The 19,147-nt window shown below is 37.3% G+C and overlaps 1 protein-coding gene across 18 annotated transcripts in view; it reads right to left on the bottom strand.

Moving 5' to 3' along the window:
* The window catches only part of NAV3 (neuron navigator 3), a 552,459-nt gene that overhangs the window by 24,960 nt on the left and 508,352 nt on the right, over positions 1-19,147 (bottom strand). For all 18 annotated transcript variants that reach the window (XM_009669555.2, XM_068936171.1, XM_068936179.1 and 15 more), the window contains 6 exons: positions 18,717-18,740; positions 16,386-16,463; positions 6,327-6,410; positions 4,719-4,830; positions 3,268-3,389; positions 1,289-1,461 (listed from right to left, as the gene is read on the bottom strand). In XM_009669555.2, coding sequence (XP_009667850.2) covers positions 1,289-1,461; positions 3,268-3,389; positions 4,719-4,830; positions 6,327-6,410; positions 16,386-16,463; positions 18,717-18,740 — 593 coding nt within the window. The remainder of the gene's footprint in view (positions 1-1,288; positions 1,462-3,267; positions 3,390-4,718; positions 4,831-6,326; positions 6,411-16,385; positions 16,464-18,716; positions 18,741-19,147) is intronic.

Below are 19,147 nucleotides of genomic sequence, written 5' to 3'. Positions count from 1 at the left end.
CACCAGAAATCATAAAAAGTGTGAGCTTTCTATAAAACACCCAATAAAACTAGAGACTTGGATGAATTACTTCTTACTAGTCTGTACAGAATGTGTGGAAAGAAAAACACTTACTACGGAGGGCTTTCTCTGGGGGGAATATTTGCCAGTAAACTCATGTAGCTGGCAATAAAAATCATTAGAGTCTATAAAAAATTAAACATAAAAGGCCCCTACCTAACATAGAAAAAATCTATTCTAAACCTCAGCAATCAGTCACTAGACTAGAATTTGCTGGACACTTAAGGAAAAGCAGTTGTGACCTGATTATTCTTAAATAAGACAAGGAAAGCAAGTCAGGCTCCAGTAGCTAATTTCCATGAACTGGAAAAACTTACGAGTTTACCAGAATGAAAAAAATACATAGAAGAATACGAATGGGAACGGGGAATTCTATAAGAAGGCTGTATTAGATATCAAAAAGCAATCACAGAATCACAGAATCACAGAACTGTTGAGGTTGGAAGGGACCTCTGGAGATCATCTAGTCCAAGCTCCCTGCTCAAGCAGGGTCCTCTAGAGCATATTGCCCAAGATCACATCCCGACGGGTTTTGAACATCTCCAGGGAAGGAGACTCCACTACCTCTCCGGTCAACCTGTTCCAATGCTCTGTCACCCTCACAGTGAAGAAGTTTTTTCTCAATGATTTCATAATGAAGAAATGGGACAGTTTTTGGCTAATGATTGATTCTTGGCCCTGACACAATGAAGTGTTAATTTGATAACATTAAAAAGTAAAATCCTGCAATAAATTCCAAACTTAAAAAAGAGGAGAAATGTATAAAAAATTATATAAATTAATAGAAAGCATAGAAAGTAATAACAGAAGGGATGAACATCTGAGAAAATTCATAGCTAGCAGGAAAATAAAAGGACATCTTACAGAATGTCATGAAGAAAAGAAACTATACTACTAGGCCTTTACTAAATGGAAATCATAAAGCAGTTAATAGCGCAGGAAAAGTAGAACATAAGTATTTTCAACACGCATTTGGAAAGAAGTTTGTACTACTAGATATTTGGAGTAAAGGCTGTGAAAAGAAGACAGAACGGTCCTAAGAAACAGCTGCTGGAAAAGTAGTGTCCGAATGGGAATGAAGGTCTTGAGAGAAATGGCACAGGGGTGGAGTAAAGGATTAAAAGCTCCTGTTGACAACGGTTTCTGAAATGGAACTGGCCACGCTTGAGGAGCTCTATTTCACAGTCCTGCCATTTGGTAAGAAAGGTGTGTCAGGACAGAGACTTACGCAGATGTCGACTGTGATGGTTTCATTGATGGTGTCCCACACTCAGCTGAGCTGTGGGGCAATTTGGGTGATGAAGGGAGAGAGGAGTCCGTCAGCTCTTCTATGTCGGAGTGTGAGGAAGGAGGCTTGGTGGACTTCTTCTTTCCAAAGGCCTGTTTGAAAGAGCTTCTTAGCTGGAAAACAAACATAGAGCAGTATTATTTTCCTCCTCTTAGCAATTTTTGTGCAGCTCATGTTTTGAAGAGTTAGTTTGCAGATGCCATCCTAGCCACTGCCTGAGGTCAGTATACAGAAGCAGGGTATTAACATATGCAACACAGTATCTCTAAAAACATGATACAGTGTTTTGTTCTGATTTTTATTAATCCAGCGCAGCGCAAACTTAATGCTACGGAAGAAGTGCAGGACCGAGCGGTATGGCGATGGGAGAGGGTGCTCATTTAAAACCATTAATCCTCTGTGGAATCCCATTCCCATGGCATTCCCTTCAAGGTGGCAGGCTTTAAATAACCACTTTGCATCTAGGTACAGGCAGACACTGCTGTCATTAAATGCTAAAAGACAAGTCCAATTTACTGGGTTTGCCAATTTTCTTTTCTGTTAAAAATTTGAACGGCCAAACTATTCAAATGCTATAGTTTGGATCAGAAGCAAGAGGATTTAAGCTGGGACACGAGGTTTGCTTTATTGTACTGCTGAGAAGAATGTTAGCTGAAAGGTATATACTTTTTGCTGCAGTTTCCCTTAGAGTAGTAAGTTCTTCGAAGGTACAAGCGTTGCCTTTTCCCTCTAGAAGCTCTTACCCAGTATTGAAAAGGGACAGAATAGCCAAAGAGCCATTTATTTCAGGAGCCAACAGTTTTGTTTGCAGTGAGTTTTAACTAACCCATTCTTCGATACCTTTGTCTAAATATAGAAGTTGTTCGTATTAGGAAAATGTGTTTGTTTTTTGTTTTTGTTTTCAGAAAGTTGTTCTGATTAAAATTGTATGGAACTTAACGACAAACCGATTCCCCTATAAAAAATGAGGCACTCAAACATTTTATTTCCATGGTATAATTGCAGAGTGGGGAGTGTGACCACTGATCAGAAAAAGATTATTTAAGTCCTTTCCAGCTCATGATATCTAACGAGAAAGAAATGGATTTTGGCTACACTCCCCCTTTCTATAGTCTAAATTTGAGATTAAAATGAATAGAGACAAACTGAGAAGACATACAGGATAATCTGTTTTTAGAAGGTATAAAAGCCTACTGCCAAAATAAATAGCAATCATGCCAAGATAGGGTTCTTTATAGATGCATGCCAAATTTTCCATGGTTTATATTCACCTCACTTCCTCTAGAGTTCACCTTGCAGAAACATGAAAGAGTGTGGAATTACAAATCAAGGGAATGAAGGCTGATCAGTATTTTAAAACAAATGTTTATGCAGGTAATATTTGTAAAACAACAAAAACATTTTCTAATTATTTATTGAAAGTATTTGATTAAACTCTTAGCACTATCTGGAATTTGTGTGTTCCAATTGAGAATCATCTTAATTTATTTAAACATCACATTATTTTTACATGAATATTCTTAGCTCTCTTACTCTTAACTCCCTTCTTTACATGAATACTCTCAACTCCCTTCATTGCTGGGTGACATATTTGAGTCAAGCCTTTGAATCAATCTCCCACTAAAGAAAAACAGAGCAGGGCTTTATTGTGGACCAGACATGTTTTTGGTCATAGCAGCTATTGTTAAGGTCATTTTTAAGGGCTTTTTTAAAATGATCTTGACTTATGCAAATAATTCCCCATTGGTATTCAACAAATTTTAGTTTGCTGGTAGTGTCACAGTATGGTTACAAGTGAATTGCTTCATATCCATCTGGCCTCACAAGAATATTGTAGATGAAATGGGCCATTATGCTACCGAGGCACTAGGAAACGACATAATAGCTGAAACATAGGTTTAAACCTGCTGAGCACTTACCCAGTTTTTCTTTTTCTTTTTCTTGGAGTCAGCATCATTACCGCTGCCAATGCTTGAATGGCTTGTAGCACTGTTGATGCTGGAAACGCTTTCTGAAGAATGTTGCCGCCTTATACGTAAATCTAAAGAAAAGAAAATAATGTGAAAGCCATCTGTCCATGTGATACAGCCTCTGCTTCAATATAACAATCATTCTTGTATTTATGCAGCGTCCTCCTCTTCAAAGGGAGCCTAAACACACATAAATGGCATTGATCCCTAGAGTGGCTTGGATTCAAGCTATTTCATCCTGTGAGGCACCACATGGGAGGTAACAGGGATGTATACAATTAGGCTCACACTTCTGTGCTTCTCTGAACTGGGGTCTTATTGACACGAAAGCAATGACTCCGCACAGCAGTCCATGTGGGTATAACCTCACAGCTAAGCAGTTTCTGTTACAGACGGATTACTTGAATTATTACCATTCCATGTACTACTTAAACAGTTCTTTCCTGAAGAATAGAGGCACTACTTGACTTGTAGCCGGCTTAATCAGAGTTCAGAGGCTACCTTCTAATATGCTATGATGGAAATAGGCAGGCATAAGTTCATTAAAAAGCAATGAAATAAAATAACCAAAAAGTGGAGAATATTAGAAATGGTTGGTGAGGCTTTTGAGTTTCGATTACTTAAAAGTCTCCAACAACTATATCATAATCACTGGAAAATATTCTTGCAGAATATAACCACTACTACCAAGGGAAATTACTTTTTAGATTATTTTTTACTTCCTAGAAGTTAGCTTTGCTATACTCAGCCATGCAACAAAATGACCTGAGGGTAAACATCTTATTTAAATAATGACCTCTTTAAAGAAAGATCAACGACACTCTCAAAAATGAGCACTGCTATCATTTTTTTCCTCAAGTAATTCCTTTGCTGTTGCTTATCAACAGGCACTTCTGAAGTATGTATTTATCATGTGATGTTTGCCTAACTGCAATGACAAATTAATTCAGCATCTGGAATTTAAAATGCCTGCTTTCCTCCACTGCTTTGGCACCTCCTGAATAAACAGAGCTCTTGTCAGTCCAGCTCTTACTGAGTACAACAATTTTCAGAGCTATGTCTCGCCCTGGATTTCTAGTTTATATCCATGTTTCACCACAGCACTTCACTACTGCCTTGGACGTGCTTCACTACACAACTGTGGCAACAGGGTTAACTCTTGACACCCAGCGACTGACTCTGGGCCACACAGTTCTGAGAAGATGAGGCTCCAGGAACTCTGTGGCAAAGAGGAAGGGCAAGCAAGGTTGCCAGCTGTGCAAATACCACAAGTATGCCTAACATTGACTCCAGAATGCACTTGCCCTTGCTACAGAGTCCCCAAAACAACAGGAAAGGAGTGATTTAGCTTTTCTCTAGGGAGAAGCTCTGTATGTATTTTAATAATGACAAAAACATACCTTTGTGGGTATGATCAGGACCATTCAAGGCTCCTTGAATAGCAGCCTGTGCAGCAGAGTTCTGGGCTTTCAGCATTTCAATGGTTTCCCGTAGCTCTATAAGCTCAGATTCCTGTGGGAAAAGCAAAGAAAGCTTCAAAATACATGGCACAACAACAATGTTTATCTAAGCTAAAAAAATGACAAGAGAAGAGTGGTCAAAGTTCACAGAATTGTTTGGGTGAAAGTAAAGCAACACTAATTTCTAGTAGAATGGATGTCTTCTCTGCAAAATTATAAACTCAACTAATTTTTGCATTTATTCTATATAAAATGATTGTGGTATTTTAAGGAGAAGAAAACATTCTACTGACAAGGACTAACCTAATAGGGGGCTTGAACTAAATATTCATTATAAAGCTAAGAATCCCCCTGGCCCCAGATTTTATTGCCAAAAGATAATGAAATAATTTAAATTATATCTGTTAGTATGTCTTGCTACTGCTTATTGGAGAAATCCTAACCTGAATTTCTGTATTTTTCAAAAAATTTAAAATGCTAAGCAATACGTCAATTACTAAAAAATGTTTAATAGTAGCTGTCCTGTAACTTAAAGGGAATACTCTGCTTCAGTGCAGCAAATTCTATATTGGAGTGCATAGCCAATTTTAATAAAAAAATAGCTTTTATTACAGCTGCATTAAACCATTTCTTCCAGCCCTTATTTATATAATGAGGATTAAGGGAATTCAATCTCAACAGCAGAGAAAAGAAGAGAAGGAAAAAGACATGTTCCAAATCTTCTGGGAGACAAGCTTGCTTATGAGATGATTTGTTTCAATGTCACTGCTTAATCTCTTCTGGAAGGAGAACATTCTGAGGGAAATTATACTTTGTAAAATAGTCAAATGTTTTGGTTTTAATAACATTCCATTGTGGTGTTTTGCCTAAGATGAAAAAAGAAAAGCAATACAATTATTTCCTATCCAGTTCACAACGAATCTCACCATATTTCATTCGACAGTGTTTGACCAGACCGTGGAATGTTATTTTGATAGACAGGTGCACTGACTTGCACCCTCTTACTTCTGAGCTTGGTACAAAGCCCCGTATTAAATTCACTAGCTATCAGGGTAGATTTTTTTCAAAACAGTCAAAACAGCATAGTGAAAAACAAAGCTGTTTTTTAGTGAATACGACAGTCAACCTGCATTAACACTCTGAATGGAGTCATTTTTCTCTTCTTGAAGTTCTTCCCTTCCCACAATTTTACTATTCTGACAATGTTGTCAGGCTCAAATGAAGTATTCCAGCAGGTTATGATGAGTCTTTGTTATAAGATCTTTCAATACGGATTAAACCTAGAGCCACATATGTTTTAATTAAAAACTGGAAATGAAAGATTTTTATCTTTAAACTATTCTGTGATGTTGTCTGGGTAAACCTGATGCTGCACACTTTTATTCTCCTGAAGCCTTATGAAGATTTGATCAGAATGGCTATTAAAGAAAGACCTGTCTGCCTTATTGTCACAGCTGTCTCTGTTCCCTTTCAGTGTTTTTTAAACAAAACTCTAATAAAATCTGATGACTGTTTTCCACATTAGAGCATCTGCTTTGGTAAACGTACCTTTTGTTCAGCTGTCATTGTTAGACTTTGCAATCGGCCGGTCATATTTCCTAAGCTTTTTTCGAAAGCTGCCACTAGATGAGCCTATGAAAGAAACAGAAGAAAACATTTGTTAGGACTATGGGCCTTAAATGTACTTTAAAACTTTCAAGAATAGGAGGAATGTTTCAAACATTTTGTCTAGACAAACCATATCGGGACTTTGTTAAACCCAGCACTCCCACTCCGGGCTTTCTCCCAGATCTATTTCAATATTTTTTTTCCTCCAAGCTCATCATCTCCAACTCTTTTGTATTAGCTTTCAACTCAGAACGAACTAACTTGGGTATGTGAAGCAGCCAAGTTAGCACAGCGTTCCTCAGGGTTCTTTAGCCCGCAAGAAGATTAGTTCAGGTATCTCTGCCTGGAAACGAATTATAGATTTAATGCCCTGCTTTGATTTTAGTGATTCATTGGCCAAAAACAGTCAGCTCCTAAATAGAAGTCCAGGAATAATTATTTTCAATTACTGAACACTTCAGAAGAGGAATTCAAGTACTTTATCTTAAAGGGAAAGTTTCAGGCTCCCAAATATAACACTGTAGAGGAATCCATGGAATCAAAGAAAAGAAGCACGATTATTTTTATAAAATGTCATTGCTCAGTCTATTTCTTTAATATTGTTTTTAATGTATGTACTAAGATATTGATTTTATTATATATTTTCATATATATACAATGTTTTTATATATGCTTCTATACATACATATAAAAGACAATGTTGAAAATTTTAACTCCTACTTTTCAGTGAGAAAAGCAATAAAACTGAAACTGATTCAGAAATGCCTTCTTATAAAAAGCTTCACTCTATTTTCTAAACTCTATGCAAGCAAAATATATAAAAAGGTTATGTCATGTCCAACTCTATTCATTCTAATTTACATTGAGATTTGCAGTAGGGCAAAGTAGGGCAAGGGTTCAGAAAGAAACCAACAAGCTAAGCTGGGTGGTACAGCCACCAGAAAATGAGCATTTAACTTTTATGAAAAGTTGCAAAAGTCCAAATCTCCTGTCACAAAACCAAATAGTAAAAGAAGAAGGAAACATTTATTTTCACTCTTCAATTTCAAGAGTGATAATAGGCAAAGTTTTCAAACACAGGTACTACAATACACTTGGAAATGTAATTCTCAGAGACCATATTTATATGCACAAATGGATTAACTAAGCTTTCTCACTGGGAAAATTTCTTATTATTTATTTCTTTTTAGGACACCAATACACATTGTGCCTCCCAAATTTTTCAGGTACAAATTTGCATGCTTGTGCAAGCACAGCTAAAACTGTTCAGATGTATCTGATTTTACCAGTCAGAAGAATAATCAGAAAAAAATATAGCCCAAGAAGTTTTCTGCTATGCAGTTAGGAGAAAGAAAAGTGCTTTTTGCCACCTTGCTCTGCATTTTATTCCTCAAAGGAAAAAAGAATATCGTATATATATAACAGCGACCCACTTTGGCGCCTCCACTTCAAAACTGTTATGTTGACAGGTGGCTTTTATGTTGTGTACGCCATTATCCATTGCTATAAAGATTTCAGTATCTTGTAACCCCTTCTTATGAGAGGTGAATGATATTATTAGCAAATAATTTATTTAATTATGTATGGATGTAGTGGTCAAACCATCTGCTTTATGCGTATGCTTGAGGATCTAGATTATTCTTCATGCCTTACTGATAATTCTTTCAGTTAAGGATATGCAACCTAAGGATTACCTTTTGATAAACATGAGCATAGATACCTACGCAATTTCTTCAGGATTAATTAGTAATTGTATATATTCCTGGCTTAATAGATATAGCTTTGGCTATATTCTTGAAGCTATCATTTTAAACGAAATGAACTCGGCATATGTCTTGAATACAAATCTAACACATATCAATAGATATAGAGTTATTCTTGTCAGTTTGGAAACTGCAGACTTTGGTTGTTCCCGCTGCTCTGTCACTCCGAGAAGAAAAAAGTAACTGCCTTTTAGCAACAACAGTTTTTAAACTGACTTTTTACTTAAATAATTAGCAGTATATTTATTATAAGCATCCAGACTCTCTATCGTGTTTTAATTCTGATGATGATGCCAACACAATCAGAGCGACAGTAGATGCGCTATCACAGGACTGTAGCCAAATGTCTCTTCATCACGTGTTTAACAGGAAGCCAATGGAGCTCTCTTTTCACTGCTTCATAAAAAAATATACGGCTAGCCTGATGGCCCATGCGTCTGCTTTGCCATGAGAATAAAAATGGGTACTGAGGACTTGAAGAGAGGAATCATTTGCTTAATTATGCAATGTTTTTATCATTTTTTTCACAATTATACCGTGGTAACTACAGTTCTTTGGTACATAACTGTGTATATGTACAAAGTATGTTCCCATTCCTTAGCTACTACTTCAGTATATATTATAAACAAAAAAAGTAAAAGAAAATTATATGAAAAATAGTCAAAAAGCATTGTTACAAACCACATCAGAGGTCACTGAAACTATCATGTAATTATGTGAAAGTCTACAGAGAAAGAGAGCTATGTCACAATTATGGATTCTTACTAAAATTAAGCCACTGATATTATCTCAGTCGTAAACGTAATGGGATGAAGACAGTGACGGATTTCTCCTAACTCATTTGAGATAAAGACTGTAAAGTTTTCATTTGCTCTTTTTATTAAAGAGTCATAATCCAAAGGCCACCAGCTGACTACTGTTCAAGGAATAACTTTCAATTGCATTGTTCACTACCTTAAATGTTTATTATAACAGAATACTGTTCTATGAAATACAGAGTATTAACTTCACCCTTAAAGTGATCAACTGTGCTACCTTTTCCCAAGGTAACAAACACTTATTTATTCATCAGTCAAGGGAACTATTAATTGTTGAATTCCCAGATAGATTTGTCCCAACAGAAATACTATGTATCGAAATAATAAAAGTTAGTCTGAAAAGGCTAAACTTGCTTAAAATTATATGTGTGCATGCATGTATGTGTAACACAGTCCCACATAAAATCAGACTTTGTATTTAAACAGGTGAATTCAAAGTAATTAGAAAATGTCAAACAATTGAAATAGATGAAAGAAGCAACAGTGACTTTAAAAAAAGGTCATTAGAATTTTAAAATTCTATCTGGACACTTCTTTTACATTTATGAATTTCCTAATTGACTTTGATTGAATTGGTAAAGATTTTTTCATATTGGTGACTGAGGATTTTTTACTTTATCCAAAAAGAGCCATCCTTTCATCCTAGAGATAATAATAAGGAATGTACTTTTTTTTCGTAAGTTACAGCCAATCCCTCACCCCTCAGAAAGCTCTGTGTTAGATAAGGCAGTTGGATTTATGGCATACGTCACTGGAATACCCTACAAAGCAGCCTGAATATTGAAGGTGCTTCAGATGACACCTATTCTAACACAAAAATACATTTTCATAATTGAATGCAGCATTTGCACTTGGAGATACACTGGAGACAGAGTTAAGTAGCAGGGCATTATAAAAGTGCACCTCCAGCAAAATAAATGCATTTTTAACATAATTTACATGTTAGATATATAGATGATATACAGCTGTTTATTTGCAGATCCATAACGTGTGGGTTACTTTTGCATTCTATTGAGACCTGAAATTCCCACCGTAAAAAGCCCAGGAGATAAACGCTCAGGGAGTGACTTCAGTGCTGAGTCAGATGACCAGATTTGATTTAAAACACTTCCTTCTTAATACAAAATCCCAACCAGCAAACCCCCAAAAAAGTCAACTGTTAGATTTACAGCGCATCTTGAACGTGATGTTTGCGCATCCAAAGACTGTTTGTGGACACGCTTCGCAAGCTGAACTGCTGCTTTACGAAATAAAGGTAAATAAATAAATTTTGTCCCACCTGAGGTGGCTGAAGGAAAGGAGGTGTGAGAGGCCACAAGGGAGCTGGCTGATTGCAAGCAGTAACTGCACATCTGTGGACCTTCTCCGTTCGCCGCCTGCTATTATCTTGGCGTTTGGCTGCAGGATAGTGGTTCAGAGCTGGCCAAACCAGAGTCTTAGACAAAGAGGCCCCTCCGCTTTCTAGTGGCATCCCGGGGCTCCTACGGTTTGCAAGGCTGCACCCTTCAGCTTTGTACGGTGCAAAGCACTGATCAAAGTAGCTCTGAACAAGCAGGGTTCAGGCTGCTGAAAGGAATTTGAGCCCTTGTCAATCACACAGGAAGTCTGCTGGTTGGACACTTGCTGAACTGAAAACGGCCCTTTCTTAATTAGGATGGAGATCTGCCCTTCAGCAACACCCAAACAGGAAGCAGGGGAAAAGCCAGAATCTCAGGAAAACCCTAAATGAGGCACCCAGACAGCAGCTGGACCCCTCATGGATTTAATCATACGCAGGCAAACCACTGTGGGGTTAATCACATGAAATAAACTGCTGAAATCAAGTGTAGTACTCGAGTCCAGTTAGCCAAACCTGCGCAATAAATGACAGCAAGTAAGAGAAGTCTCGAGAGGGGGTTCCAAAACCCCTGCCAAATGCTCCAACTTGCAACTGACAGGTTTTGAAGTAAAATAATATATCAAGCAAAGGCCCGACAAAATGGGTCATGTTTCAGCCCGACAGACTTGTAATGACGTACGTACGTAATTGTCACCAGCAATCTTTTATGGCTTAGCAGGTAAAGAAAAGATGCAAACAGAGTGGAAACGAGATGGATTATGCTCTCTTTTTTTCACTCCCATACAGCATTTTTACTCAGTTCTATCGAGGAAATGGTAACAACATATTTGAGCCTAACTGTGAAGGACTAAGACTTCTTGCCCTTAAAGGTAAGTTTCCTTCTCGAGACCACAGTGAGGAAAAAAGGGCTGCCTATTTTCTGACGCTGAAAGCATGGAAATTCAAGGGAGTTTAGGACTAAGGCTAAGAAGATAACTGTATTTATAGCAAAGGCATCAGAAGGGCCTGACAAATTTTCTAGTCAATGAAAGGTACCACAGAAGACATACTGAGTCTGCCAGAGATGGATATATCTACAGAAAATTAAGCAAAGCGATTAAACAGTTTTCTGCAGAAGAGTTACTGTTCGTTCCGATTCTAGCCTACTGCAGTGCAAAAATGAGGGTCCTGGTAGTATTATTCATTTAGAGACTAAAATGCGCTTTTTGATTTCTTCATTAAGGATGAATTCCAGCTTTTGAGATTAGGACTGCTTCTCCTTTACACGCCAGGGACTGGTAAAGTATGCCCCTCAGATCAGGAGCTCAATGATATGCACATAAAACAGGTATTTACTTTATAGATAAGACTGCTAAGACAGCACAAGTTAATGAAAATTAAAAGCCCACCTGAGTTTGTCATAAATTTGTCATATTAAATCAGATACTTGTTAATTACTCTCCTAATCTTTATGAAAAGTACGTAACTGCTTGCTTTTAAGTATCTGTTCTGTAATTAGGCTAAGTTTCATAGATCATATCACAAAAGGTTATATAAACACTCTGTTTTCAAGGTGAATTTTACTCTTGATGTTTAACTGACACTTCATAGAATTTATTCATATAAAGTGCTCAAAGGACTGATAGAATTAGTGCTAATACATTATCACTAAAGAGTCTCTTTGGACCCTTTGGACTTATGTGGACTTATGTTCTCTTTTATGCTTTGCATCTTCTGTACCAGAAATAGCAGAAAAAGAACTTAGAACCAGACTAACGGTGCTCAGTGATTTTCAATTTTCAGTTTTGTAAAGTATCTCATGACAGCATCCTGAAAATATTAACTTAAAAAGTAATATCTAGGTTTCACCATGAAGGTATTTACATCCCTTGTTCATGCCTAGAGAATTTGAAACCTCTAAGTTTCATGCTCCTGATAAGTTTAACGGAACTTCCACATGTTGGGAATTCAGAAAAAGAAGAGATTTTTCTGGAATCGTTTAAAAACCCAAGCACTAACAGGATCAGCTTTAGGGTTTCTTAGAGGTTTAGTTTTTAAGAACTGTCTCCATGGAGATGCATTAGAAGGTAGCTGACACAGTCAAAAGAATATGATTAAATGAACGTTTATGTAACACATGACAGGTATGCACATATATATGCATATGAGCACATAGAGGTTTACAAATATGGTACTTATGATTAATTAAACACAAGTGTATATACGCTTTTTTTTTTTTTTTTAACTGTCACGTTGATAACGTTACCCTTAGAAGTAGACAACTGTCATTCTTCAGTTCACCCCAGTATGCTGCATACTGGGGATCTGGTTCCAACAGTGAAAGGGCCCAGATCTCCAACCAATACAAGATGAGTTAAACACATCAAACCCAACTTATGTCTCACCCATACAGCAGAATTAGTTTGAGTGAAAATCAAACCGAAATGAAACTATCAATTTTTAGCTTTAGCTTTTAGCTTCTTTGAAATACGGACCAAATTCAGGGTCAGACTCAATTTAAGGGTAATTTGGACTAGACTTTGAAAACTTCGCCACAATAGCTAATTTTACTAGAAACCAGTCTCTGCAGAGTTCACCACACACAAAGGAATACTGGCCAGAGATACAGACAATGACTTCTAACTTAAACTGGGGAGAAATCAGACACAACTGGCCAAAATGCACCAAACAGCAGCCTCACTGGTTCAGTTGTGTAAGAGAATGACCTACCATTCTTTTTATCCTATTGCGCTTGCTACTAGATTAAAGGTTACAGCACTGTTGGGGTTCCTGGAAGAGCATGGAGAGTAAACAGACATGTTTCAAGTCTCCCTTTCAACACATCAGCGGGAACAAATATGCTGGTGTTTCCTCTTCAGAACAAGGGGAAGGAGAGAATTGCAAACTGTCTTTCTGCCTTCTCGGTAAAATGAGGCATGGTACCGAGAGTCCCTAGTTATCACCGAGAGCAGCTCCCAAACCAGCTCTACTATGGGCATCTGAGCACAGGCCAACTGCAGGCAAGCATCTTAGTTTTACTGATGGGGCACCACTGCTTCCAGGAATCAAGCTCACACCTCTGCACAATACTACTCTGTGTTGTGTTGGCATTAACAGGGCACTCAGAGTTAATGCAGGAATCTGCAACTGTGCTATGTTAAAGGCTCAGATCCCAGCCTGCTTCCACATGTTCTCCATGGCAAGACAGAGCTGCTGCACCGCCAGCCTTTCTAGAAAGAAAAGTTCCACAGAAGGAACAACAGACTTGTTAGACAATATGACTACCTGAGACATGCTGGCTTAGCTTTCCTGATGTTCATTTTAGTTTGTTGCTCTCAGGTTAGGAAAGTAAAGAATTGCCCAAGTAAAGAATCTGCCCATCAAAGATGAAGATGGCAATGTTTTTACTTCTAAAATATGCAAGGGAAGGAACCCCATACTTAGGATACAGACACTGGCTATAATTTCCCAAACAAATAACCCAACTCAGAATTTAGTTGTTGAATTTATGGAAATGGCAGGATTCCAATACTGCCTGCTTCAGTAGTTTATTTTCAGAAGTCAGAACAGACCGGAAGGTGAATCTATGCCAGTGTAGAAGGACAGACTCGCGTGGGTGTTCTGTATCCCTCTGAACGGAGCAGGAAGAGCTAAGAGTAGCTCTTCCACATTTTCACATGTGGCAGTCTTAAGAGAATAAGCAGCTTTCACACAGCTAGGGATTATTTTCCAAGCAGGAACACAGTACTACCTCATCAAATGACATTTCCTTAATGGATTAATAATTTATTTAATGAATTTCTTTAAAATAATGGCAGTATCTATAGATCTAAGTACTCAGTATGTCTATGTTTGAAGAAAGGCACTCTAAAAGTTGTCCAAGACATCAGCAAACTGCTTTCTCAAAACAAAATACAAAATGATACTCTCTTGCAACTACATATCAGCTTTGAATTGCATTAAAAAACCTCACTACAGATTGTTCAGTAACTATCTGGTAACTCCATCTGAAACCATAGTAACCAGACAGGATTTTAGCTCATATTCTCTATACTGCATTATTTTCTGACAACGTATTCAATAACTCTTATCACTACTGTATGACAACTGGAAGGAACAGCAGGGAGCTCTCTGTGAAATAGCTGAGTTTTCATTTGTTCTGTATCAGCACAGTTACTGCAGCATATGAATTTTATATACACTTGTATACTGTTCTTCCCATCTATCTGTATTTTGAAGGACTTATCTTTGTGAAACGGAACCATAATGAATCCTATCAAAAACTTCAATTCATGCCCTTTCTTTGACTGCGTTTCCCTATTTTTAGTTTTGGAGGGTTTGTTTTTTTTTTTTAATTGATCCTGACGAAAGAGTGGACGTGAACAGGACAGAGCTGTTGTGACATCCAAAGTATCTTATTATTCCTTGCTCTCTCACTGGTAGGACCGATGCGGTTGTGGTTTACCCTCTGCCACTATTCTTAAGCTTCTTGCTTTGCTTTGAAGTGTTCACCATGCAGTGGAGGACAACAGCTCCAAAGGTATGCTTATATAATGCATTGACAGCTCTGAAGAATAAACACACAATATTAAACTGAGGCTCACTGGAAAGCCAGTAATTTAAAGTTCAAACATAAACTGACATTCAAGCGAGGTTCTGATTTTCCTGCTGCCCTAACTGTTCAACAACCAAGTTGTCAGGTATGACACAAACTGCAGTTTATCTTGGTGTAACCATAGCCAAGTACAGTTTATCAAAGCTACAAGTCAGAGATTCATGTAGCACCATAACCCCCAAAATACTATTAGCACCTCCTTAATATTTTAATCTGGTTTAATTAGCAGGTTGTAATGCGCTTTACAAAGGAGGTAAGAATTATTATTCTCTTTTACTTTAGAGTAGCAACTAAGTTTCTAGACAATCAGTGACACTCTTTCAGTCTGTTCTGCCAAGATGGAGTTTGACAAATTCATGAAAACAATTATACCATATAGTTGCCTGCAACAGCAGGCAATTACCTCCTTTTTTCTAGTCCACCATTCCTACTGCACTGGAAATGGAGGCACAGACAAATGTACTGCTATCCAGAGGAAGTCTATGCATAAATTATGTATAGGTTTCCACATCCAGCTCTGTTTACACTGTCACACCTGCCAGTAGTTATAGCACCTCAGTGAAAGTCAAATCAATTCATTTCGCAGACATTGAAGGAAAGGCAAATTCATATTGAAAAATATTTTTTCAATTGCTTAGCTAAAATTGATACATTGTTTATTAGAATTTTCTAAATTCTATCATTTTTGCTCAGTATCCTGCAGAAAACCTATAAAAAACTGCTTCACCTTTATGAAGCTGACATGACTGCCTTTTTGGTGCTTGTATCAATACATCAGCAAAAATCTGCTCTTCAGTCTCAAAAAATGCAGTAGCAGGTGGGCAGTGGCAGTTTGACATCCACTGCAGTGACAGAATTTTCATGATGACTCAAGATCAGATCGTTTGGATGATGTGTGATGGAAAAGACTTTCACCGTTACTGTGAGTCACAGTCTGTTACGTATCTCTGATCTGTAGAGAGTACATCCTTACACAAGTTTTATATGCCTATATACAGTCATATGTATATATACATATCATAAGCGTACACACACGCATATACATATATATATATACATACACCTAATAGCTAAATAAAATAGTTTAGTGGCTTCAAGCTACTGAGCTTGAGTCTGCAACTCTTACTTGTGATAAATCTAATAAAAATTGTAAGACACTAAATATTACATTTAAAATTCCCCTTCGGAAACAGGTGTAAAATCACAAAAAATCATCTTAACCACTGCCCTCCTCAGAACTCTCAAGTCATTTCCACTGAAGACATTTTCACTGTGTTTGATTACAAAATTTCTGCTGCTTGAAGCTGAGGCAAAGTAGATCTTTAATGAAACGACTCGTTTCAAAAACATCAAAATAAATAAATAATGAAAGTCTCCCAAAGCAGGTGTTGGTACCTGGATTGAATAAGAGCTATTAGCAGATCCGGAAATACATTCTGTGCTTGTTTTAAGTATTATTTGTCATCACATGGTAAAAATACTTACATTTGCTGAAAGCTGGGATGTAAGGGTAGCAACTTTTTCCTGGGATGCAACCAGCTCTCTCCGTAGTTTCTGAATTTGCTAGATATAAAAACAAAGAGATTCCTGTCAGTATTTCAGCTATTTCCTTTTATTGTTTTTTTTTTTGTTTTCTTAAAGGATCCCTAATGTGTTTATAAAATCCCAATTTCACATGTTTTAATCTCAAAACTATTCAAAAATACAAATTACTATAAGATGGCACTTACACTGCACCAGCTGCTTTCCGGCACTTAAGTAGTGTATAAAGTAGCACCCCAGTTAAGGAAGCACATACAGGCAAATGTTTAATCATTTTGTACGTACAGTGCCCTGTTTGCGCATGCAAATGTCATATTCTTTTATCAAATTCTGCAAGCTCCAAACAGATCCTTAGCCTAATCAATGACAGGAGCCCTTGCTCGTGAAAGAATCTGGGTGACGTTCATTTTGCCTAGCTATAGACAAGCCATGCAGCTGACATATGTTAAATGTCTAGACTAGAATGAGACAAAGTGCCGAGAAGAACTCCCCCACTGCCTGGCATGAAGGAGATCTCAGTGACTAGCTCAGACGCAGATGTCTACTTTGTGGCTGTCTAAAGTTACACGAGGTACAGGAATGTTGCTACTTCCCACACACCAGGCAGTTCAACCATGCAGCCTCTTTAAACCATATATATCTTTCAAAAACTTGCTGGCCCACTTAAAAAAAAAATGTAGCTTAGATGTGCTTGTTGATACAAAAATAAACTTACTTCAGGAGTCTACTCCTGTATCCTTTAACGAAAAATCGGCTTCTTAAGAAAAGTTCAGCGAGAATAGATATCCAGCATGAAACTCATGAATCATTTTAAGCCCACTTAACCCTATTTTAAATCTGACATGGACCCCCATTCTTGCACTGAACTTTAGTACAGCATAGAGTTTCACTTTGAACCCCTTTCATGTTCAGACATAAAAGGAATTATTCCACACCAGAGAAGTAAAATGGCTAAAATCAGCCAAGGAAAAGGCGTACATAACATTTACACGCTAACATGAAAATCAACTGAGAAAACTGCACATGCTTTAAAAATGAGGGGTGCTTGTACATCTATGATACAGAGATACCTGCATCATTTACACTAGCTTAAAGCAAAGGACACAGATTACTGAGCTGTTCTCCATCCCAGACTGTCACTTTTCTTTTTCCAAGATTTCTCTTTGGTTTTCAATAACAATTATTTGACCTTCCTACTTAAAGTACACTTTCATCACACTTCTGCAGCTATACAAAGGCAGTTCTTGTGAAGTGCTGTTCAACATCTCCTGCAAGAGCATTCACAGAGCTCACCTAGATATCCAGAAAACATCATGGAGAAATACACAAAAAAGAAAGCTTGTTTCACCTGTACACATACGAAAATAAAAAGAGGAATTGCCACTTACATTACTGAGCTACTTTGCTCAGTACATTATTTAGTGCACATTATTTAGCTCCTTTGCTTTTAACTTTCAGAGAAAAGAACTTAGAAAAGTTTAGGTAAAAGTTATAATGAAATATACTGTGGTAAGGAAGGAAGGAAGAATATGTTTATTTGTCTGTTCATCTTCCTCAAAATACTAAAAAATCATTATCCTTTTTTGGTCAACTTATTGTTTGATCACAACAGTAAAAAGCAGGAACACAATAAACACGGGAGTCTACAGGCACGCAGCTCTCTTAAGTGGAAGCGCACCCTTTGGTGCTACATTTTATTGCTGCTGCTCCTCAGTGCCCTTTTAATACAACTAATACTTCATTTTGAGAAAGGCGGTAATTGTATCCAGCTGCTGACCCAGTCTTGTCACCCATTCTTATATACCGTGGGGAGAAAGAAACTGTTTTCTATGTCAGAATTGATTCATATCTGAAATCAATCTGCATTTCTCTGATATTCATCTAAGTAGTGGGTTTCAGAAATTTAATACAATGCAAAATACACGTTGATAGAAGTACAAAGTGAACATTTAAAGTATTCCTTCTCCTGAAAAGCAGCACAGTACCTGACTTGCACAGACCCTTGGACCCAATCAACAGAATGGTATTAAATCTGAAGTCAGACATATGACAACTCCTTCACTCAGAAGTCTGAATCTCACTGATTCTTCTCACCTTTTCAGAACCTCAGCCAGAGAGCATTCTTCAGCATGAAAGCAAAGAAAATACCTTCTAGGGCAGTCTACAACAGTCTTTTCCCTAGCAACGCAGAATTTCAGCCACGCCAGATAACCAATTAACTTTCAAATAATATCATACAAATATACCAATACAAAAACACAGAAAAGTTTTTACCTCTGAATGTGCCTTTTCTTCTGCCTGCAAGAAAAGAAAAAACAAAAAAGATTTAGACACAATGTGCAACATAATTACATTAAGAGAAAATAAAAGCCAGCTATATTTAAGTGAAATGAATAGCTTCACAGATTCATTACATTTAAGGAAGGTAGGCTGTAGAAACAATAAATGGAATTCTTTTCAACTTACTTGGAAAAGCTCCAACCAAAAACACAAAGTTTGCCAGCACACTGACCACATGAAATAGTGGATAAGAAAGAACAGTAACAGAACTGCAGAAACTGTAACTACATTCTAAGTCATGAAAGAAAATTTGCTATGCTGTTACTTCATGTACCTTAATCTGTATGAATAAACTTCTACACCATAGTGCTTATTATGGCTTCTGGAACTGTATTTGCTGTACTGTATGCATTTAGAGCAATCAT

This window comes from Struthio camelus, chromosome 1 (genome assembly GCF_040807025.1).
Source record: "Struthio camelus isolate bStrCam1 chromosome 1, bStrCam1.hap1, whole genome shotgun sequence".
Taxonomy (NCBI): domain Eukaryota; kingdom Metazoa; phylum Chordata; class Aves; order Struthioniformes; family Struthionidae; genus Struthio; species Struthio camelus.
The sequence above is the reverse complement of the archived record's forward strand: the minus strand, read 5'-3'. Positions and strand labels throughout refer to the sequence as shown.